The sequence below is a fragment of the Ambystoma mexicanum genome, chromosome 6q, assembly GCF_040938575.1.
Source record: "Ambystoma mexicanum isolate Mex_15411 chromosome 6q, UKY_AmexF1_1, whole genome shotgun sequence".
Classification (NCBI taxonomy): domain Eukaryota; kingdom Metazoa; phylum Chordata; class Amphibia; order Caudata; family Ambystomatidae; genus Ambystoma; species Ambystoma mexicanum.
Genome location: NC_090937.1, coordinates 349,260,163 through 349,284,746, shown reverse-complemented (window position 1 = coordinate 349,284,746; position 24,584 = coordinate 349,260,163). Strand labels below are relative to the sequence as shown.

At 46.9% G+C, this 24,584-nt stretch overlaps 1 protein-coding gene across 1 annotated transcript in view; it reads left to right on the top strand.

Moving 5' to 3' along the window:
• Positions 1–7,839, top strand: part of SLC44A1 (solute carrier family 44 member 1) — an 889,643-nt gene extending 881,804 nt beyond the window's left edge. Inside the window, exon 16 of the mRNA XM_069630839.1 lies at positions 566–7,839. Within this exon, the coding sequence (XP_069486940.1) occupies positions 566–589 (24 nt within the window). The 3' untranslated portion in view covers positions 590–7,839. The remainder of the gene's footprint in view (positions 1–565) is intronic.
• The last annotated feature ends 16,745 nt before the right edge of the window (positions 7,840–24,584 follow it).

Genomic DNA, 24,584 nt, shown 5'->3' with positions numbered 1-24,584 from the left:
AAAACTGCGTATGTGTGAAAGTGTGTTAAGTGTTTGTTGGTGCATCCACTGTCGAATCTCAAGGCCACTAGTGCCCTGTATAAAATGAGGTGTTGGTATTCATCTTGCAGTGTACAGCACGTCACCACATCACTAAATCCATCATTCTTTTTCCATCTCATGTGCACCCGATTTGTCAATCTCTACTACCATCATTTGGGACGGGTTTGCATGGTCTTCTTTTCTTTTGTCCACAATACAAGAGTTTTATTTTTTAAGGATCAGATACCTGAATTCCTGAATGTGCATGCAAAGCAGTGGGTTCTCATCTGAGCTAATGTGGGCATTTTGTCAGTTGGTATGACCATTTATACTTCAGAGTCTTACATTTTCTTTTTCCCCATTAAGTTTTGATTCCGGTGGTGGTGGTGGAGTAAACTCGATGGTTTTTCACTCGGTATTTGTTTTTACCATCTATGGTCTACGATATCAAGTTTATCGTGCATTTCAAACGGCATGTAAATATCATTTGTGCATAATTATTTTGATGGAATTTGTCTAAACCTGCCCTGTGACTTTTTTCTAGGCTTCTGGAACAAGTTCAGCTTGAATCTAATCCAGCCATTTTGGAACCCACTGACATTCCAAAACAATCAAAAGCAGTCCAAATCATGAACCAGGGTTTTGATCCTCCTTTGCCATTGGTTAATCATGTGCTCTTTTCATACGGGTGACTACAAGCAACATTACTAGTATGCAGTTTTTTTTATAGGTGTCCGACTCATGGAAATCGAAAGATCCTTCTGAACGCTACATTTTGTAACAAAATTGTGGGACAAGGTTGCTGATCCATGTTTAAAACAATGTAAACTGATCAAAGCATGTGCGGTACAAAAATTATAAAACTTTTTGAAAATCATTCCAGGACTTGGGAAGCAGTTGGCGCTTCAAAAAAGACCAATGTTAAGAGTCTGGCAAAAATCATAATTTAAAATCTAGGTTAGAATGTTGGAGCCCATTGGTGGTGTGTTTATGAAATGTTATTATTTTACTTCTGCTAGTTTGTGGCACTCGGCTTATCCCCACAGAATGCATGCCATTTTCTTCTCATGTCTTAACAGTCTTCGGATTTTGCATTCAAAAATGAGTTTCACGAAATGCTGCTCTGCCATGTTTTTATCTTCATAGTAATCTTTTCACAGGGGAAACAGATAATCTGATACCCCAGAGTTAATTTGCTACCTTACAAATTGAAGCGGTTAGGCTAATGACTGCAGTTTACCGTTTCTCTGTTCGGTTCTTTTTTGGGGAATATGCTTTTCTGGCAAGTAAACCGTTTTCTTCTAGTGTATTTCCTTTTAGTTGTGGGTGTGTACAAGTTTATTGCACTATACATTGCATCATGATTGCAGCTGCTGTTCAAGATCAGTTTATTTAACAGCATTTCGTTTTCCCCATTACTCATGTTATAGGCATATGGGAGATTCTTATGTACTGTACCAATAGCAAAACTGAGGAAGTGAGCAACAAAGAAATGTAATAGCCACAACCAAGGTATGTGTAACAGATGTTCACATTTGTCTGCCAAACTCAAAAGTCCAGTCCGCAGTGCCTAACATAGTGGAACAGTTAAACAGGCAAAACAAACCAATATGAACCACAAAGTGGCGTTTGTACGTTCATAAATGGTTCCAGCTTCAAGGTGATATCACAGTTAACCTCAAACCAGAGTGGCTCGGAATGGCAGCTGTTTTACACCATTTGCACTTCCTGGTGAATTGTCAGTCAATCCTTTATGATGATGAATCCCATTTGTAAATCCCAAAATAGATTTTTAACATGATGTACCTAATACACAAAGCTAACATAGTCAACCATGGTTAGCTTTAACACAATAATGGAGGAAAATTTACTTTTAAGAAGTCCACAAAAAAGTTATTTAGTGGACTAACATGGGAGCACCATGGACCAGGGCAAATGAACAACCGTCAAATGGACAGTTTGGCGGTGAAGGTTTAAGACAATCAAGTGTTAGGACATTGGCCCTCTATAGGTTTGGTGGTATCTCCGCAGTAAATCTGTGGAGATACCACCAAACGGAATTACTGTAACCGCCACTTAGTCCTCAGGTATTACTGCCGGATTATAAGTGGCAGTGGCAGTTTTAGTCTCCATTTATTTGAAGTCCATAGGACTCCACAGGGCTTTTCGGCAGAATTACTGTGGCAGCAATTCTGCCGAAATCTGGCAGAAAGTTGGGGGATTTACTTCCAGCTCATGGCTGGATTTGAATCCTCCAACTTTCCGTCCAACTTATAGTTGGGCGGTACGGTAATGCAGAAGTATAGAATAATACCACTGCATTTGACCCTCACCGCCCAACTCGTATTGAGGCCTTTGGCCATTGTTGGCCTTCGTGGATTCCATTAATGGGGACAGGAGAAAGAACACCCTTCAGATAGTTTCCCTTATTTCCTCTTGCCTTGAATCGTTGGTTTAATTAAATGACACGGTTTCATTTGTCCCCTGAAAACTGCTTTACTGTGGAGACCCTGTAATTACTTGTGGTAATTGCATAATTGGTAGTTCCTTAGACACTCGGGTAGTAGTGTCCACTACACAAGGACAACAAAACATATATGCGCACCCGATTTATGCTACACGTTTCAGGAACAATTGACATGTTATTGTTTTAATAGAAGTATACTGTTAATAAAAAAGGATTTCCTGTAATACTCCACCTATAGGAAACTAGCGGTACCACCCAGCGTTGCACGGGTCTGTAGCTGACAGGCACATGCTATCGGTATGGCAGATTTTGTGAGATTGCCGATTTTGTGATTTTTCAAAAATGGGAAGTGATGACACAAAACATACACAAGAATATAGCAGACCCCCATGTACATGTCAGCTACACACCCATGCAACTCCAGGAGGTACTGCTTTAAAAAAAAATGTAGATGGTCAGGTGGCTCAGTGGATTAATAGCGGTTTGTTTCCTGGCAGCGCATTATATCGAGCAGTAGCAACGCCTGTTATTTACAGTGCCCGGTGACTGCTGTTGCAGCAGTATTTGAAAAAATTGCTAATTGTCAGCATTGTGGTTCGATTAATACAAATGAAGGAAAGGATCGTTTATGTACAATGAGCGTTGTGATCATCAACTCTTGAGCTACTGACTGCCATTAAGGCAGGGGCGAACCTTCTCGGTAGAAGGATCACTCTTTGGATTATTTTACCACTCAACCTCAAACTATTATAATTTCAGAGTTTAGGAACATTTTACTAAATTATCCCCAATACCCAGGTTGTATTAGGCAGTTTTCACCTAGTGGCGATTTAAGTTTGTTTTTGCTCTAAATGAAACTCTTAAATGAAATATATAAAATAATAACATTGTTAAGGTGAACAGTAAAGCAATTAACACTACAGAGTTTTAAATTGTGGCATTGGCAGAGCAAATGTCTCTTTCCAAAATGTGAGGCTTGGGCAAGCACACATTTTTTGTCAAGTGAATGTATTGTCATCTGTATACCCAGTTATTAGATGTAAATGTTGATGGGAACCGGTCTTTGCCCAAAACATTCACACCCATAATTAAGGGTGATACGATGGTCTTCCACAATGTTGTGTGCATGGGTGGGGTTTATAAAGTGCAAACCTAGCTTGGAAGAAAGAGCGCTGCATTTCAGGGACACGCCTTAGGGGTTACAGGGAGGGTGCAGAATTAGCAAAGGCTGCTGCGGTGGGTAGAAAATCCAGGGAAGGAGGTTCAAGAGGGTTTCAGGAGAGGTAGGGTTGCGTGCATCAATTAAAGAGTAGTCTCTTGAGGTCGTTTAGGAACGGTTTGTGTTCGATAATGCTTCATAGGTTCTGTATAGGCATATTAACGTTGCTTTTAAGTGGATTAATGGGTGCACTGTGCTTTAGTAGAGGTGCTTACGGCTTTATCATCAGTCTTGTTGACTAGTTGGAGTACTGGAAGTGTTATTTTAAGCTCCCTTCATGTGTCTCCCACTGCTTTTACTTATGGGCTGAGTAATGGATGCAAATATGTTTCGCGATTATTATTCTTTTAATTCGAAAGGATGCCAGTTATGACTTTAAACTTGATGAATGGGGAGTGGGAAGACTGTTAATTCAAGATTGGTAGAACAAATATTTGCCATGTGCCACAAAGTTGTAGTACCCACAACGGCTTGTAAAAGTAATCACGTTTGTAACACAACATGAAACCCTTAGTAGAAGAGTTTCTAAGGAAATCATGGCTTACACCAAATCCTGTGAAGTGTAACACTTGCCCCACAAGATTCTGTTTGTGTAGTAGGTCTGAGGGGGCGGTGCTGCTGCTATTTGGTGTAATTTCTATTTGGCAGGGCAAGAGACAGTGGTTTTAAAAGGTCAAGTAAATCTCCTTTTGATCATATGAAAAAGTATGAGGAATAAGCTTTTCTTACATGAAGTGCATTACTTGTGAACACTAATTTGTATACATGTATTCGGTCTGCAATGCTTAAAACCGGAGTTAACTTCATTCACGTTGGAGTATTTTAACATGGGTACAAATCTGTTTGGAGAATTGTGGATGGCAGTGTTTTGGTTTTTTTTAATACATGTTCACGATATTCATTTTGGTCATATATGTCAGACTTGTACAGTATAGTATACCTTGGCGCCATTAACTTAACAATCATGAGGCGTTGTGCCCCACAATACATACATATGGGAGAGGGGAATGTAAGAGGAAGAGAAAATAAAAAACGAAATGCACAAGCAATAAACAAGGTTGCCAGGTTACGCACATTGAAATGCAAACATTCCTGCAGAAATTGAAACGCTAATGAAGCAATAGAGAAGAATAGCATTTTAGCTGATACATCAGGTTATCTATAGAGATCTAAAACACTGTTTCCTATTTCTACGAATTATGAGTATTTGTCTTTGTGACAGAAAAAGATTTTTCAAAAGGATGTCGTGTTTGTTGACCTGTTCCTCAGTCGAGGACATGCAGCCTCCTTTTCATTTTCTCAAATATTCTTTTTGCTCTCCAAATCAGAGCACGGTTCTAATGCTTCGTTTGAGTTTGACCTTCTAGTATGCTCAGTAGGGCAAGCTTCTTGCCAGGTAAAAGGATTTCATTTGCAACTAGATTCATCTTAAGTGATATTTGGAATAAGTCTGCACATACAGGCAATCAAATAGGATGACCTAGCCATCACTTAACTTTTACCCTTTAAGGGGCGTACAAACCTTTTAGCTGGAGTACAACATAATCATGACCTTAACTACTGGCATCTGTTGATTTAATTTGGATTTATGGAACGCAAAAATCCATTGTAAAGCAGCCCACAGGTAGGTCTATCCAAGAACACAGAGCAAAACAGCTTTTACTTCCAGGTCTCGTGGACTTACTCGTTGGATGCAGCCAGCCTTTCGACTCCTGCAGCAAAGGCCTTCATTCCATTCGTAAGGCCTTGTTTGTGGTAACAGTTCATAATTGATATTTTTTACTGCTCTTTTTCATCTGGAACAGGAATTTTAATGGTTTGGAAAATATGCTGCTTAGTGGACATGTCTCGTGCAATTCAAACCCCAGTAAATGTCTCTCCATTGGACTTTGTCTCGGATTTGGAAGGGGAATGACTGCGCTGTGGCTTTTCTTGTGGAGCGCAGCCTTAGTTAACACTTCATTTTTTTCTGCCGCGTGATGTTACCGGCAGTATACTACTTGGTTGAAATCGATAAACACTATAATTGCACATGGGTCTGCTAACCACACATTTTTCACTAGTTTTTATCGTTGTCAAATTTGTTCCTTTTCAAAAATCTCTGGGGGCCAAAACCTGCATGATTCTTAGGCTGACATTTTCTCCACTTCAAAAGTGAAACACTACTGAAAAGGAAACCTAAATTTTGTTTTTTGCTTCCAGTAAGTGCAAGCTAGGCTTCACAGGTGAGGAATGGGGGACTCCAATCGTTCTCAATGTTGTCGCAAGGATCTGCGTGTCAAAGAAGTGCTCTGAATGATAGTGGTTGAGTGTGCGAGTGCTGCGCCGGCACAATTTGGACATTGGCTGTTGGTTGAACTTAGTTAAAATAATGGCAAGAGAAAATGAGAACCTGGCAAACCTGCTTCATGCAGAAATATATTTCTGTACCCTTCCTTCTTCAATCCATGAATGCTGTAAGGCCCACAGCCTTTTAGTAACTGTGGCTGCTCCTCCGGTTGTGATTCTCTGCTGTGGGACTTTGTTAGCTAGAATAGGAACTGGGGATTGATCTTGGAGTTTCCAGTGCAAGATGATAGTCCTCGAAGGCAAATGGGATCTATTACGGATGCAGAAGTCCATTCTAGCAGGGAGCATCTGCTGCGTTCGTCGGAGGGCAAAGCTGTGGCTTATGAGCCTCACTTCGTTTTACTTCTAAAATGAGTTGTTGTAAGAAGTTGTGTTTCTGGATCACTAGGGTAGAATTGAAGCAAAACTGCTTGGTACTAAGGAGGTGTCTAGTGGAGTGCCTCTGGCCAATCCAGTTTGCTGTTTTTAACAATGTAATGCACTGCATTATGTTGCTTCTGAGGAGGGAAGGGCGATCATTTCTTTAGGCGATTTACCTTCACACAAGAGGAACCAGGTCTTGTGGCAGAGTTTTTTAATGTAAGACTGTTTCATCAGCAATTTAGTGTTTTCTACCTGTTTTTAGATCATAATGACAATCCCTTTTTTAATATGGGTAGTTTGTACAGTTCAAATTTAAACTGTAACATTGTTTCTTTCTTTGCCTTTTTGTGAAATCCTGAGACATTTCACATTGAATACTATGCACAGAGGCTAAGTGCCCAGACAGATGGCAGAGTCGATGCACTTCTAGAGACAGGCCATGTTGGTTTGGTTTAAAAAAAATATATATATATACAAATATATAGTTTGTGAACCATTATGAGATCGTATGCCCCCTTGTGGGGGAATCCTGCCCCCTCAGCCACCTTGGTATTTCTAACTGCGATTTATGTTCTGTCCTGCATTAGTAACTCCTTGGTAATTCAAGGTTTCTGTGTCCTTGAGACCTGGGTTTAGAAAAGTCACCACGCTATTAAGAATTCTTTGTATTTAAAACCATAAAACTTCCATACCATAAAAGCTTATCATGGTGTCAAATAATTTTTTTATAATGTAAATAGTCATTTTAATTCGACTGGCAAAATGTGCTCATAAATGGACTGTGCCAGGTCACTCCCTTCTTTAGGTTGACATGCAAAGAATGGAAAGCTAATGCACTGTTAAGGGCGCCCTTGTTTACTAAACCCTTGTATTTTCTACTAATAAATTGCATATTTATTCACTGACAATTTTGCCAGCTTGTACATTGTTTTGGTTGCGTCCGCCACAATGAGTCCAACGTCAAATTCTGCGATGTGGATGGAAGACTGGTCCGTGGATCTTTTATTGCAGGCCTAATACCTAAGCATTGTCCCTCCAAAGTGTGAATACTGAATGGTGATTGCATACATTCCCACCAGTACCGCCTTGCGGGAATCTGCAGGCATTACTCTTGAATTTACACTGAATGTGTTTTTAGCAGGTGTAGATGCCACTGCTAAATGGTAGACCAGACTGTCTTTTCGTGGTGAGAGCCTTGCGTACGTTTTTCCAATGGAACTATTTAAAATGGTGGTATTGTTTAAGAAGTTGAAATGTTTTGTAATACAAAATGTAAATAAAAAGTGACCAGTAATGCTCTAATCAGAGTTTCTGTACAGACTTACTTTTTGTCAGCGTACTGAAGCAAACTGTATTTTAGTCTACCAAATGTATAGAATTTTTTTATGTGACAAATTAAAACTTTTTTTGTATGCAAAAATGTGAAAGATTGATTTTTGAGTTGTCGTTATTATTCTTGCTGGGTATATCAAATGCTTCTGAGGTGTGCTTGTGCAGAAACCTATGGACTGAGAGCTATGCTTGTCAAAACCTCTCAAGGATGTATTCACTGCTGCAGAATTCATTTTATGTTTGCACAATAGGTTTTTACTGTCATTTGTCAAGTGCACCCTCACATGCTTCAAACTTGAACCTGTGATTAAGGAACAGTTATAAAATTCCCACCATTGCGCATGATAACAATGTTTACTTGGCATGTGTGACGGTAAATATTGGGTATTTTGCAGTAAACTACCATCTGCCTTTTTCTTGATTTTGTTGGAGTTGCAGCATCTGCTTTTTTGGTGCGACTATGTAGATGCCAATGTTATGTTATGCTAGCTTGCATTTGTATAGCGCCTACTACTATAGTTCATGGTGTTTTTTGTCAGAGAGGCAAAGGAGGCGTATTCAGTAATGGTGCTGGGAAATGCTCCTTTTAATTCAGCAGACCCGTATATGAGGAGCTAAATCTTTCTATATTTTAGTGAACAGCTCCTAAGGTTCCCAGTCAGTTATGGTAGGGATTGTACATGTGATATGATTTAAGTGACCAGAATTTGGTTCTGGTTTACCAAGTAGCTAGTGTGTTCGGGGAATGCATTGTGGGATTTGAGGTGGGCAGTCTTGACCTTGGGATTTAGAGGAAATGTAATTGTACTGATGGTTCTGTGGCAGCTTTGTGGTTAATTGAATGTGTAGTTGAAGTTATGGCTGTGATGTATTTTTTTCTTGCATCAGCTAAGCGACTACATTTCATAGAACTCATGCTTTCTTCTCATGTACCTGCGTGAATTACACATGAATGTTTTTTTTAAGCTGTTAGGGAAAAACATTTCTCCAGCATGGATTCACATGCTCATGAATATTCCCCGTCGTAAGGCTGGGAATCCTCGGTAAAGAAAAAATCAGTTTGTTTAGTTTCTGAACTGTCTTTCTCCTAATAACCAATCACTGGTCTCTGGGTCATACTGCCCCCAGCCAATGACTTCCCTCTACCTAAGCCCCTCCTCTGGCAGCCATCTTCAGATTTTTACGGCACGTTCAAGTGTTGGGAGTCCTCGTGCTATAGCTCTCGAGCTTTTACTGCGTTTTGCGATTTTTCAATGAGTTTACTCTCATTTGTCGGTCAATCGAGCTTCAAGATCCACCGACTCTACTTCCGATCAACGGATGCCCGTTTCAGAATTTTCGACGCCCCTCAAGGGCGAGTTTTCATTGAGTTTCGCTTCTTGGAGGATTCTGGAAGATCTTTGAGGCCTACCCCGCGTGGACATGGCCCAGGACAAAGGAAACACAACGCCCGGATCCAAGCTTTTCAGGAGCTGCCCTGAATGCTGGTTACAAAATGTCTTCAAGGAAGATCGGCACTCTCGGTGCCTCTACTGCCTTCACAACGACAAATTGCACGTGGAGAAGGACTGTGCGTTTTGTAAGAATATGTCCGAACGGACAATGAAAGATCGTCGTACTCTACTCACCTACTGGCTGGAGGGGAACAGCCCAGCAGCAGGTGAGAAGAAGTCCGAGCGGTCTTCTAAGACCTTTGAGGGCACTCTGGTGACGGGGGCCCAACAGAAGGCAAAGCACCACGAGTCCGCGGGCACCGGGAGCGCCGATGGGTCATGCTGTTTGGCTGCCAGGCAGGGTGCGATGTCACTGACACAATCAACCACGAGCCAACGCTCTGGCTCGGGGGGGGGGGGAGGAAGTCGGAGAACCCGGGTAAGCTTCGGGAGAAGTCCCAGTCGATCTGGGCGGCGGCAGCCGAGGGGGAGCGAGGCAGCGACCCCCACCCCAAGGTGAAGGACTCGGGCGCGCCCAAAGTCGCGAAGGCCCCGATTCAGCCGGGTAAGGCCTCTATCGAGGGAGTCGCGAAGGCCCTGGCGAAGCCTATCCCAGTGGAGACTACCTCCGGGCCTAGAGTTTCCCTGCCGCCACAGAATCCTCTTCATCTTATCGGTAAAACCCCAGTGAAACCCTGGGCGGAGAAAGAAGGGGGGGCGGTAGCCATTACTGACACAGATACTACCTCCTGAAGATGAGCTGGCAAAGATCCTGGACAAGAAGTTCGAGGAGGTCCGGTCCTACGGGAGGGATCCAGACGAAGCGGCCGAAGAAAGCGACGGTGTTGCCGACGAGGAGCCGTAGGCCGTGGAGGAGATGGAGGATCCTACTCACCAACCGTCGCTCCTGTTGCAACCAGTGCCACAAGACAAGTTGGGAGCGATCTTGTGGCTATTCAGGCCTTGTGTACAGAGATAAAGACAAGGTTGCCCTTACCCCCAGCGGATGATCCAGCGGAGCCTGTACCGTCGGGAAGCCCACCGAGCAAGCAGAGGCGAATCCATGCCCCCTCCTCCTTTCCAGCCTTCTCAGCCTTCACCTCCTTCCCATCCACTGAGGTATGAGACGGGAACGGAGATGGCGGGGACGTACGACGACGGTGGTGACGACGGAATGGACCTCCCATCACCTCCCTCTCGGGCCCTCCCCCCCTTCTCACCCCCTGACGAAATTGGCTCCTTCCACGCCATGATTCCCAGGGCATCTGAGCTCTTCCAGCTCTGTCCTGAAGAACAGAAGGAGTGCTTCCTATACCAACGGCGGGAGGCCAAGAGGAAGATTGTCATCGCAGTCCTGTTACTGGACGACATCTGGGACATGGGGCTGGTGCTCCTGATGAACCAGTCCACGGCTCCTGCTAAGAGAGACCGATACGAGAAGTACCGGGTCCTGGACTCCTCCCCTATGTGCCTCAGGGCACAGCCGTCCCCGGATTCAGTGGTCTCCGCGGCGGCCAAGAAGAAAGCAGCAGGGGGCCAACAGCTTCAACGTCCCTGCCGGACGGTGAGGGCAAGAAGCTGGACGCCATGGGACGACAAGTCATCTCGCCGGCGGCAACGACTATTAAAGCGGCCAATGCCCTCGCGATCGTGGCACGCTACGACAGGGAGCTGTGGTTCAAGATCGCTCCCCTGTTGGACTTCCTCCCGGACGACAAGAGGGCTGAGGTCCTGAAAATCCTACAGGAGGCGAGGTGGCCTCGGACCACGCCATTACGGTGGCCACGGACATCGCCGACACCGGCTTTTGTCAGATGGGCAAAGGAATTTGCCTTTGCCGGCGCGTTTGGCTCAGGGCCACCTACTTCCGCCAGGACGTGCAGACCAGGTTTCTGGACATGCCCTTGGACGGAAACCACCTGTTCGGCAAGACAGTGGACGAGTCCCTGCAGGCCATCAAGGCGGACACCGAGACGGCTCGGGCCTTGGGTGTTCTTCAACAACGATGGGCGCCCTTTCAGAACTCCGGAGTCAAGCAAGGTGCCTCCAAAGGATTCGGTGGCGGTTCCTCGTCATACCGCCAAGCGGCCCGCTCCTCGCCGCAGGAAGCCTACAGAGGACACGGCAAGACAGGAGGATCACAACGTTGTTGCCAAGGAGGCCAAGGCGGCAAGGCCGCGATGAAACAGGCTGAACCGGCCATGGCGTCGGGCCCCCACCCGAGCACCCTGGTGGGAGGCTGGCTGGTGGAATTCATCAGCGTGTGGGAGTCCATCTCCACTGACCTTTGGGTGCTGGATACCCTGGCCCGCGGGCACACTCTGGCATTTAAGAGAAGGTGCCCCCGTATACCACCCGTGGCCAGGAAGGAAAACCACATCCCTCAACTACTTCTGGAGGTACGAGCGATGCTAAGAAAGGGAGCCATAGAACTCGTTCCAAAAGGCTCCGGGGCCCCGGAGTGTACTCGCAGTACTTCCTCGCCAGGAAGAAGACCGGCGGTTGGCGACCCATCCTGGACCTTCTTCGTCTAAACAAGTACATCAAGTCTCAGAAATTCCGGATGGTCAGCACGTGCTGCTACAGCTGGAGGAAGGTGATTTCCTATTGTCGCTGGACTTGGAGGATGCCTACTTCCACATCCCCATTCTAAAGGGACATTGCAAATTCCTACGATTCGTGGTCCAGGGGCGGCACTATCAGTTCATGGCCCTGCCCTTCGGATTGAAGTCGGCGCCCAGGGTGTTCACCAAGTGCCTGGCACCAGTGGCGGCGCGGCTGCGTCTACAGGGGATCCACGTCTACCCCTACCTGGACGATTGGCTCATCCGAGCAAAGTCAAGGGAACTCGCTGTCGATCACACAGCGAAGACCGTCCAACTGCTCACGGATCTGGGATTCTCGATCAACTTCGCAAAATCCCACTTGGTACCGTCGCAAGGCCCCCTGTTCCTGGGAGCCAGACTCTACACAGTGTCGATTGGCTTCACCGTCGGAGGAAAGGACGAAGGCCATGCTGGGCAAGGTACAACAGCTGTTGACCATGGACGCGGCCAGGGTGAGGTCCTTCAAGTCACTACTCTGCATGATGTCCTTTTGCATCTACCTCGTGCGCAAGAGTTAATTGACGCCCGTTGGATGCAAGCGGTAGCAGCTTCGAAGACAGGATCTCACTCAACGAGACTTTCCGCCAAGCGATCCGCTGGTGGGGCACCCGCACGGATCTTGCGGCGGGCATGGACTTCCAGACTCCGGCACATCGGGAAACTGTGAAGACAGACGCCTCCCTTAAGGGATGGGGAGCGCACACCGGAGATCTCCACGCAAGAGGCCTTTGGCTCCCGGAGGAGAGGTCACTACACATCAATGTCCTAGAGCTCTGAGACGTGTTCTGAGCCCTCGGGTCGTTCCTTCCGTCCCTCAAGGGCAAGGTGGTGAGGGTCTTCACCAACACCACCACCACGATGGTCTACATCCGGAAGCAGTGGGGCACTATATCCCCAGCCCTATCCAAGGAAGTGCAGGATCTGTGGCACTGGGCCGTCGCCCAAGGGATGTTTCTGGTACCCTTCCATCTGGCAGGAATAAATAACACCATCGCCGACTCACTCAGCAGGGAGCTGCGCTCGTACCATGAGTGGGAGCTGCGGCAAGATCAAGTGGATCTCCTATTCCGACAATGGGGCAATCCCCAGATCGACCTATTTGCAATGGCGACGAGCACTGGAGGTTCGCCAGCAGGTTTCTCCAGCCGGGGAGCATGGGCGATGCCTCCTCATTCCCCTGGGACGGTCTGTTCCTGTATGCATTCGCACCATTGCTATTGCTACTGCGACTCATCAGTCAACTCAGACGGTCCTGGTGCAGGATGATCCTCGTCGCACTGGCGTGGCCGAGGCAGATTTGGTTCCCAGACCTTCTGAACATGGCAGCGCCGCCCCCAGTCAAACTGCCGACGTAGGCGGATCTTCTCGCCAGAGTAGGTGCCATCCTCCACCACGACCCGGGGTCGCTGAACCTGCAGGCGTGGCTCCTGCAGCACTAGAGTTCGGAGGGTTCGATATCCCGGCGGACTGCAAGGAGGTGCTTGCAAAGGCCAGGGCGTCCTCTACTCTCAAGTGCTATGGACACAAATGGAAGAGGTTCTCTGTCTGGTGCCGCGCACAGATCATTAACCCTCTGTGGATTACGGCCCCTCAAGTGCTGCCGTGCTTGCTATCGCTGGCCAATGCAGGGCTGGCTCATGCCTCCAAGATCCATCTGGCGGCTATCTCCCGCTACACCAGAACTCTGGGGCGGTCATCCCTATGGTCTCATCGCCTGGTGAAGAAGTTCATGAAAGGACTGTTCCGATCGTTCCCGCCAGCGAAGGCCCCGACGTGAACTCAATGTGGTGCTGACCAGGCTCATGGGGCCACCATTCGAGCCGCTGCATTCGGTGCCATTGAAGTTCCTGTCGTGGAAGACAGCGTTTCTTGTGGCCATCACCTCTGCATGACAAGTGGGAGAGATCCAGGCCCTTTACTGTAAACCTCCATACCTGACATTCCACGAGATGAGGGTGGTGTTGAGGACGCACCCCTCCTTCATGCCAAAGTGCCGTCGGACTTCCATCTCAATGAGCCCTTGGTGTTATCTGTTTTCTTCCCGTCGCCTTCGTCGCCCGCCTCGCTAGATGTGGCTAGAGCGCTGAAGTTCTATGTGAACCGCACGAAGAGCCTGTGGAAGACATCACAGCTGTTTGTGAACTTTGGACCAGTGAATCAAGGGAAGGCCCTCTCAAAGGCTTCCATTTCCAGATGGCTCTCTGGCTGCATTATGCACTGTCACCGGTTGGCTTACCGACCCTTGCCCGGCCGTCCAAGAGCCCATTCGACCAGAGTGATCGCTGCTACTACGGCGTTCCTGTCTGGTGTGCCCCTGCTGGACATCTGCAGGGCTGCTAAGTGGAGGTCAACGCACACCTTCACAAGATTCTACTGCGTTGATCGGGATTCCAGGGAGGAGTCCAGAGTCAGCCAGGCAGTGCTGCGCAACCTGTTCGCCTGAAGGTGGGCCTGGTGAGGAGGTAAGAGATGCTTAATGTTGAGTTGATGAAATGCTTAATGTTGAGCCTTGCCACCTCCCGTGGTTGTGCATGTGTGTACTGCTATGTATTCTTGTATTCATGAGCATGTGAATCCATGCCAGACCCCATGCTGGAGAAGGAACAAGTTACTTACCTGTAACTGTTGTTCTCCAGCATGGGTCTGGCATGGATTCACATGCAAACCCTCCCTCCTACCCCTCTGCGGCTCTTCTCTTGGTCCTACTGCCACTTTAAGTGCTACCAAATCTGAAGATGACTGCCAGAGGAGGGGCTTGGGTAAAGGGCAGTCATTGGCTGGGGGCAGTATGACCCAGAGACCAGTGATTGGTTATTAGGAGAAAGACAGTTCAGAAATGAAAATGAAACTGATTTTTCTTTACCGAGTATTCCCAGTCTGACGGGGAATATTCATGAGCATGTGAATCCATGCCAGACCCATGCTGCAGAACAGTTAAAGTAACTTCCTTAAGTGGACCTCTGTTACCTGTAACCTCTCGAGATGTTTGTGTTATGAATACATGGAACATAGTGCTTCTTAGAGCTGTGGAAGCTAGAGAATTCCTGCTACATCTGAGCCAGAAAAGTTCTAAGTGCCAAGTACAAGTACGAGCCAGCAAAAGACCCAGTTGCATATTTCGTCCTGCCTCAATCCTCCTACAATCCAAACTTGGCATTCCACCTCCCCACAACACAACCACAACACAAAAGCCATACCTGGTGTCCTGCCTCCGGACATCCGTTAGTCCTGGTGTTCTGCCTCCTCACATTGCCAACTCATGTTGGCATATGTAGGTATCTAGTAAATCCATTGATGGACTTTGAATCGAATTCATTTGCATCAAGGTATTGGCATCGCAAAAAATATGCATCGAATGCATAATTTTAAAGGGAAAAGGGTTAAAAACGAATTTGGGGGTTTTAAATGGTAAAAAACAGGGGGTTGGTGGAGGAACCTTTGATGCAAATTTTTCCAATACAAAAAATTTGATGGAAAGACCATAAACCGCATATGTATATGGCATTACACATGCACAATTCGTTTCATACATAAACATTGTGTGGAAGGCCATGAGGGCAAGAGCAGCGGCATAATTCTGCCACATTTTAAAAATATTTATTTGGCCTCATCTACAGAATCTGCATTCTACTTGCACGTGTGATTGTTTTAATTTGCCTTAGAACATTTGCATGGCTCAATCTTTGGCAGGGCATCTGCCATCCATTTGATCAGGTTGAGAGGCACGGAAAACTCTTAATAAATGCTGTACCGGCAAAATGTTTCAACCAGTTAAAAACTTGCTTTGGACACAGTGCAGAAAACACGTTCCAACCCACTTCTGGCCATCTAACCACTGATTCTTCTATTTATTAGAATGTATTGTCGGATCTTCCCTTATGTTCCTTGCTTCCTCATTCATAGTTTTTTTGCGCAGTATCTTGCAGAGATGTTTCCCATTGTGATGGTACCAGAACACATGGTCACATACCTGCAATTAACTACACAAACCTTATTAAAAAAAAAACACAACGGACGTGAACAGCAACAGTTTTTTTTAATTTATTAGCATAAGGTTTACAAACAAAACCTTTCTGCTACAAAACAAGAACATTCAAGAAAATAATCCGGTTTAAAAGAAAGTACAAAACCAAATCTTAGCTGATCCCTATTAGCAACTTCATTATTACTCAGTTCACTATTGTTTTGTTCCTTCAATTTTCCCAAACATTACTGACACAAATTCCAATAAAGCAAATGTTAGTGAGATGCTTGTTCTCTGCGTCATGTAGACCCACTTGTCCTTCTGAGTCTTTTGGTAGTTGCAAAAGAATGTTTTGAGCAAGTTAATTCTAACTTCACTTACTCCGGGGCAATTCATTATTAATTGGTATAGATTCTCATGTTTATGCGTACAAAGTCTACACCCATAGTCTCTTAGTATTACGTTTTTCCTGACCTCGAGTCTCTCCTTTGTCTTGAATAGAATTAGACGGAGTCTTGACGAGTGTCAGAGGGACATTTTTCCAGATAGAGCTGAGTTATACCTCGTCTTCTGAGGTCACTGTAGGAGTTGCCATACATTTTGTATTTAGACACTAGATCCAGTCCTGCTCATAGAGCTTACGCTTCACATAATCTGGGTTTCCAATAGTGTTTTTTCTGTTAGACTTAAGCCCTCCAATATTTCTTTGAACATATAACTCCACTTTGGGGATTGGTTCCTTTGTCCTGACCAATGCTTATCTTATTGTAGTAAATCCCCCTTCAACTGGTGGAACAATGCACTTGCGATAAAAGGATAGAGTTTTCCAAACTGTTGTTGAATACATGTAAGTTAAGTCAAGTCAAGCTCCTTCCTTATTATCGCCATGGGAGTTGAGTTTTGTAATGGGAGGACGTATCTCCAAAAGAGACCTACAAGAATCAACCAAACCTTCCAAGACAAGGAAAATGATGCTTCTGCCCCATAAGTGAGAATGGGCAGGATTTTCATCCTATACAAGTTTAACACTGCAATGATGGAAAACTTACAGTGGCAATGTCTAATTATTTTTGCCTGGACTGCTAGGTTTTGTGTTTTAATTAAGTTGATTTCTCTGTGGGAGTCAATACTGCTGTCATTTATCGACATTCCCAGGTAAGTCAATGAGTTGACTTGCAAGATCTTCACCCCTTCCATAAACCAGCCCATCGACTTCACCCTTCTCCCCGGCTTCCTGCCAAGGATAAGAATTCTTGATTTTCTGGCATTTATCCGTAGGCATTTTACTGATAAGTAGGCAACCAGGGCATTCAGTTGTCGCTACAGACTGATCGGGCTTTGGTCCATAATCACTAGATCGTCTGCATATAGGAGCCTATTCACTGATGTTCCGGACAGACATGGCGGAAAGCATTGGATGTTTTTAAACTCATTTCCCATGTCTGATATGTACAAGTTAAAGATTGCCGGTGCCAGGCGACAACCCTGCTTAATATCTATAGTTGTAGAAATCGAATCTGTCAGATCACCCTGGGTGTTCAGTCTTATTTGAATTTTGGTGTCTGTGTGGAGTGCCTTGATGGCCTCGCGTATGTCCTGCGGGCATCCCCAGTGCTTTAATTTTTACCACAAGGTTGCACTATTTATCAAATCAAATGCTTGTGACAAGTCTATTGATGCCGGATAAATTTTATTGGTATTATTTGAATTGGGTCTAGTCTTGAAATAATTCATAAGGAACAGGTTTAAGGATGTCCCTGTCCCCTTAAAAAGTCAGCCTGCCAGTGTTCGAAAGGTTTTGTCACATTGCTACAGTTACATTTTTTTAAGTATCAATGCTGCAAATGTCTTTCCAATCACATCAAGTAGGGCTATTGGCCTATAGTTTGCTGGTGTTGCCCTATCACCCTTTTTAAAGATGGGAACTATGACAGATTTTATCCAAGAGGTCGGAATTTCTTTTCTTTTTTTGATAGTTTCAAACAAATGATACATAAAATGTGCCCATTCATCTGGGTTTTCCTTGAGCATAACATTTGTCAGGCCATCTGTTCCGGCTGCTCTAGAGCTGCTGGCTGTCCTGATCAGTTTGATGATATCCTCCTTTTTTTAAATCTATTTTTTGGTCTCAAATGTCCAAGCAGCTTTTCCTCCCCCACCACCACACCACCACTTAAATCTTCTATCTGGCTTTTAAATACTGCACTAAAGTGGGTTATCCATTAGTTTGTTGGAATCGTGTTTGTCATCAATGCCTGCTGAGGTGCACTTGTTGCGTTGATGATTCTCCGCATTTCTCTTGTGTTTTTGGAGATAACTAGTTTTAACATGTGTTAAGCATCCTGTTGAATTGGGGCAGATTTATGTTTATGCCAGTTTTTGTAGAGTTGTTTCCCAGTCTTACGGGCGTCTAGGTTAGCTGCTGACAGCAATTTCCTGTATGTTCTTTTTATGGAATTTCTTTTTTATTTTTTTCCTTTTTAATACTTCTGAGACAAATTCGTGCCGATGGATAAAGCTTTTTTTTCTTACCAGGGCTTGTCTTTTCCTGACAGGCCGTCGGATATCTCGGGGGTAATCCAAGGATGCTTGCGTCAGCTCCACTTCAAGTGTGGCTACTAACGGATTTATTTTACCAGATGTCAGTCTCAATCTGTTTCTACCAGGATTTATTCTGATAGACTCCTTCCTAGGGACTACTTGGGCAGAAAGCCTTCCACTAATAGTCATCTTCAGAATGGTGTGGTCACTAGATGCGGTGTGTTTTACTTTCTGATATCCGAGAGAAATATGTAGTTGAGAATTTGCTTCTCTTCTCCGCTTTCCGTAATTGGAGTTGGTGGTGTATCCGCAATTATGGAGCCGTTAATTATTACAATGTTTCTCTGGAGTAGCATGGTCCTCCATTTTAACCCTTAGTACTGGCTCTCCTGAGTTTGATGCTAGTTTATCAAAAGTCTGTTGGTATCGAAACTCTGGATTTTCAGATCACTGCAAACAATTATGTCCAGATTGGGCCATTTAACCCTGGTCTCTTTGATCTCGGCCATGACTGTTTGCACAAAATTCTTCGCCATTTTCTATTTGGAATTCCAATACAAATTGCAGATCAGTATACTTCTTTCGTTCTGTTCCTTTGAATCAAACTTTTTCAATAGTACTGCTTGAATTAGAGGTGAGACCATTTTCACGTGGAGGGCCCTTAAGCCACTTGTGGTCTTTATTGCTCTTAGCAGTCCCGCCATGGGGCGTCCCGTGTGACCTTTTATGGCCGGGTTTATGAATATAATAAACCCTTCGAGAATCATCTCTTAACCAAGTCGCTTGCCATACAGATGTTTGTGCCCCCTTGTGTTCCAACTTCCAAATGTGAGGTTTTGATGGTCCAATTCTTCCGTAAGCTTATGGCGTTGTGAGCAAGATGCCAGAGCGCCTGCTAACCCGCCCCATCTTTCAAAGTCTTCAGTGATCTCCCGGTTTTTTGTGGTATCTCTCCCCTCCTGTGCTGGGTGGGTATTTTCCACCACAATACAGAGCCTACTTTTTAGACCCATCCTTCTTTCCCGATTAGGGGCATTCTGGTTTCTGCTACTAGCAGACGTACAGGTCGCTCTTTTTTTTCCAGGCAATCTCTTAGGATCCTTTGTTTTTCTTTTGTCGCTTCTATTGAGCATACCTCATCAGGTTGCAATTCTTTTAGTGAGAAGCCCATTGTTAATTTCTCTGTTTCTCTTGATAAGAGTTGCTTGATATTTGCTGATGAGAAATAGATTACCACCTTGTCTAATTCCTCAGGGAATTCTATTAGGTGGAGGTCATTATATTGAATGGCAATTAAAGACTGCAAACTGGGAAAGAGTTGCAATACATTAGCCCTGTTAAGTATAAGGTCATCATTAAGGCGTAATATCCTTTTGAGGGGATTGGGTCCTCCGATGTATTCCATATCTACGACCGTAATCACCACAGCTGTGCTGCTTCGGAAAATCTTTCGGCGCCTGCGTCGAGGACGTTGATACGCTGTCCTCGAGGGCCTCCGTCGAGTCGACGTCACCGGATGTTATAAGTAGGACGCACGACACTCGTAGCCTCAGTTCTGTTTTTTCCGTGAACGTGTTCGCTGCGGAGATCTCAGCGTGCCTCGGTTCTACTGAATCCTGTTCTTTCGGTTCTTTGAACCTGTTCGTTTGTGTATTGAAAATGATGTCTTCGGCTTCTTCCACCCCGCGGTCAGGTTTTAAGAAGTGTCAGGTGTGCGAGTCCAAGATGTCGTTGATGGACACGCACAACACTTGCCTCTGCTGCCTCGGGGTGGACCACGATACAGATGACTGTGTCGGCTGCCAGTTGCTTACATCGAAGGCCTTGCGGGAGCGTAAGAAGCAGCTGTCGGTGGGTAAGGTGGCCAAGCCCCGGAAGTCGCGATCCACTGGACTTTCGACGGACGATTCGAGGGGCGACTCTGCATCGTCGTGAGTCCGAGGGGTCTCGGTACAGAAGTCAGTCTCGCCATTCCTGTGCCTCTTTGAGGCACTCACGGAAGCGCCGTCACAGGTCGCCTTCCCCGTCCTCATCCGAGGACTCCGCCCGTCAGTGGGTTGCTTGTCCCAACAAGCATTCCACTCCTGAGGAATGGGATTCCTTCCAAAAGGAGATGATGGCGATTTTTCAATCGCAGGGCTCCGGTTCGTCCGCGCCGTCTAAGGACGCCGGCCGTGACTGTGCTAGAGACACTGCTCGTCCGCCTTTGGGCTCGAGCGGTCGTCGCGACCCCCGGGCGCCTTCGAGGTCCCGGTCGGACAAGGATGGTCACTCTAGACATGCCCGTTCCAGCTCCCAGTCCTCAACGCCCTCGAGACCGTGTGAGCCTGTGAAGTCTTCATGGAAGACATCGACGCCTGCGGCGCCGATGTCGTCGAGGTGCTCTCTCATGGCTCTGCCTCCGAGGAAGTCGTTGACGCCATCGGCGCACAGGCCGTCGAAGGACACGCTCGGGGCTCCGCCCTCGACACCTGTGTCGACGCCGTCGAAGTTGTCGGCGCCTTGCTCGACGCCGATTCCCTCGATGCCTTTCGAAGGCTGCTTTGTCGGAGGTTCCCTGTGGCACGGTAGAACCCCCCAGAAAGGCTCTGGCCAAGGCTAAGCATGTCTTTGTCCCTTTTTCTCTGCCCTCTTTCCACCCTGGATTTTATTTGAGGGGGATGAGGGATCTGAGGAAGGTTTGGTGCCTGACGAGATTTTGTCTGGTCACAGCCAGATTGAAAACCTGCATCAGTCACTGCACGATGCCAGTGGTCTGGACACCTTTCCGGAGGTGGAGTTCTGTCAGCCTGAGCCTTGCACCCTTGCCGAGTCCTCGTACCGGTGCCTTATGTCGAGGGTCACGGACTACTTGGGGTGGTCAGCGCCACCTGTGGATTTTCTGCAGGATGACCTGACGGACATCCTCGACCAAGGCCTCCAACTGCGGGTGGCTGCGGCTTGGACTGCTCCGGAGAGTCTCTCGGCAGTGAGCAAGTCTTTGCCGCAAAAATACTGTCCAGTCAGTAGTGACCCCTGCTACTTGACCACGCACCCCACTCCGGAGAGTTTGGTGGTGAAGGCGGCCACGGCCCCAGCAAAGCAGGCGTCGTACCCTACCATCCCTCCTGATAGGGACGACAAGCGTTTTGATGGTTGGGCGAAGAAAGTGTTTTCTTCAGGTGGTATGGCTTTACAGGCAGCCAACTGCCTTGTCACGTTTTACGCACACTCTGTGGAACTGTATTTCATTGGCGGCTGAACATATTCCCGAAGGGGAGGAACGGGGTGGCTTTCTTGCTATTGTACAGGATGGCAAGGATGCCATGTGTGAGTTTGTTCAGTCGGGTCTGGACATGGCGGATTGTGTCAGCCGGTCCATGGCGGCGAGAACTGTAATGCGCAGGTTTGCATGGTTGCGGAAGTCGGGGTTTGCTCCTAATGTGCAGGCCCGGCTCCTCAACATGCCCTTTGATGGTGAACATATTTTTGGCAACAAGGCTGACGAGAGCCTTGAGAGGTTGCAGACCTCCAAAGCTGCAGTGAAGTCATTGAGTGCTGCAGTTCGCCAACATCCACCTTTTCGTCCTAGGGGACAGCAATGGAGGGGAGGTTCCTTTCCATATTACTCATCCTTTAGTAAATCGAGAGGAGCTGCAAGTCAAAGGGGCCACCGTAGGAGTGCCAGAGGTGGAAAACAGGGTACTCTAGGTGCAAAGGCTGCTCGGACAGTTGCCTCTTTGCCCTCAGGCACTGCCGCAGCCACTTCAGCTCAGTCATGAGGCCATGTCCCATGGTTCGCCGGTTGGGGGAAGGCTGGCGCAGCATCTTGTAGAGTGGCGTGCCATTACTTCAGATGTGTGGGTTCTGGAGATCATAGCCCACAGCTACCGTCTTCCTTTCCGGCAGAGGCCTCATGACAATCCACCAGGGAATCTCTTTGAAGAGTCCGGATCCGCTCCTTGCGCAGGAAATTCAATCCCTGCTGGAGAAAGGCGCCATAGAACTGGTGCCTGTAGCGGAGAGGAACAAGGGATGGTATTCCCCTTATTTTTTGATTTTAAAGAAAGGCGGGGAATTGAGACCCAGCATGGACTTGCGCGGTTTGAACAAGCTCCTCAGGAAGGACAAGTTCAAGATGGTTACTCTTTCTCAAGTCCTCCAGGCCCTTCAACTTCAGGACTGGTTGGTGTCGCCCGACCTCAAGGACGCTTATTTTCATGTGCCGATCCATCCAAAGCACAAGAAGTACATAAGGTTCGCAGTTGGTGACTCACATTTTCAGTTTCGGGTCCTGCCGTTCGGATTGACCTCCGCCCCGAGGGTCTTCACCAAGCTCATGGTGTTGGTGGTGACAGCGTATCTCAGCAAAGGGGGATTCACGTCTACCCCTACCTGGACGATTGGTTGATCAGGGGGAGCTCTCCCGAGCAAGTCCTGAATCATCTGTCCGTCACCTGCCACTCCCTTCACAAGCTGGGCTTCTCCCTCAACTTGAAGTCCCATTTGACGCCAACCCAGCGGCTCCAGTACATCGGAACAGTGCTCGACACATCCCTGGGGCAGTGTTTTCCTCCCCAGGTGAGGGCTCATCACATTCAGCAGATGGTACACAAGTTTCAACACGCCCAGAGTCTCCTGGCGTTCGAGTTCTTGAGGTTGCTCGGCCTCATGGCATCCTGCATTCTTGTGGTGTCGGAGGCCAGGTTGCGGATGAGATCTCTGCAGTGGGCCCTCAAGATGCAGTGGTCGCAGTTCTCCGGCAGGATGTCGGACCCGTTCAGGTGCCGCCCTCGGTCACCCAGAACCTTCTGTGGTGGCCTGTCGAAGGCAATCTGATGAAGGGGGCTGCGTTTTGGCTACTCTGGCAAGAGGCGACTATCATGATGGACGCATCCCTCATGGGATGGGGAGATGGGGATGGGGAGCTCATGCCAACGAGTTGACAGTCAGCGGTCGTTGGTCTCTGTCAGAGTCCAGACTCCATATCAATCTGTTGGAGCTGAGGGCTGTCAGGCTTGCCCTCAAAGCTTTTCTGCCGACTGTGCGAGGAAAGAATGTCCTGATTCTGACGGACAACACAGTGGCCATGCACTACCTCAACAAAAATGGTGCGGGGGGAGGGCGGGCTCACTTCCTCTGTGCAGGGAGGTGATGCAGCTCTGGTTCTGGGCCATCCAGCAGGAAGTTTCGATCTCGACAGTGAGTTTCTCAAAGGACTTACTAATGTTTTTCCGCCGTCACCTTTCCAGGTGCCTGGTTGGCATTTGAACCTTGTTCTGAAATTCCTTATGGGTGCTCTGTTTGAGCCTTTACATTCTTGTCCTTTGAGGCTGTTAACACTTAAAAGTGTGTTTTTAGTTGCGGTCACTTCCGCTCGCAGAGTGAGTGAGTTGCAGGCACTTTCAGTTAAGCCACCCTTCACTGTTTTTCATAAGGACATGGTTGTCCTTGAAGTCCGTCCTTTCTTCCGAAGGTGGTGTCAGAATGTCATTTGAGCCTGAAGGTTGTTGTTCCGGCATTTTATCCTCCTCCACATCCTGGTAAGGAAGAGGAGAGGCTCCATAGGTTGGATCCTAGGAGGGCTTTAAGCTTCTACATTTCTCGCATGTCCCGGGTCAGAGTGGACGATCAGTTCTTTATTGGTTACGCTGGAAGGCGTTTGGGACAAGCTGTTACTAAGCAGACTTTGTCTAGATGGATTATCTTGGCAATTTCTGAATGTTACCGCTTGGCGGGTAAGGACCCTCCGGTAGGCTTACGGGCCCATTCTACTAGGGGTATGGCTGCCTCTACTGCCCTGCAGAGGGGTGTTCCTATTCGTAACATCTGTGAAGCAGCCACTTGGGCTTCGGTCTATACTTTTGTACGACACTACTCCCTAGATTCTATCCATGGGCAGAATCTGGCCTTTGGCAAGGCGGTCCTTTAGTCTGCAATTTGATTGGGCATTCTTAATTTCTAAATTCTTTTTCCCTCCTCCATACGTTGGTACTGCTTTGGGAGTCTGTTATAGATCTGGAATACGTTGGAGGACCCAATCCCCTCGAAGAACAAGTTACTCTCTTACCTGGTAATGTTCTTTCGATGGGATGGTCCGACGACATATTCCATATCGCTCCCTCCCTACCTGCCTCGCTACAGAATTTCTTATGTGATTGCACCTCACGTTTCCGCAAGGCTTTTTTGTGGTCATACTGGCAGTAGATTGGTGCCACACGTTCTGGGAAAAAACTACAACTGAGGCTACGGGCGTTGTGCGTCCTACTTATAACATCCGGTGACGTCGGCTCGACGGAGGCCCTCCAGG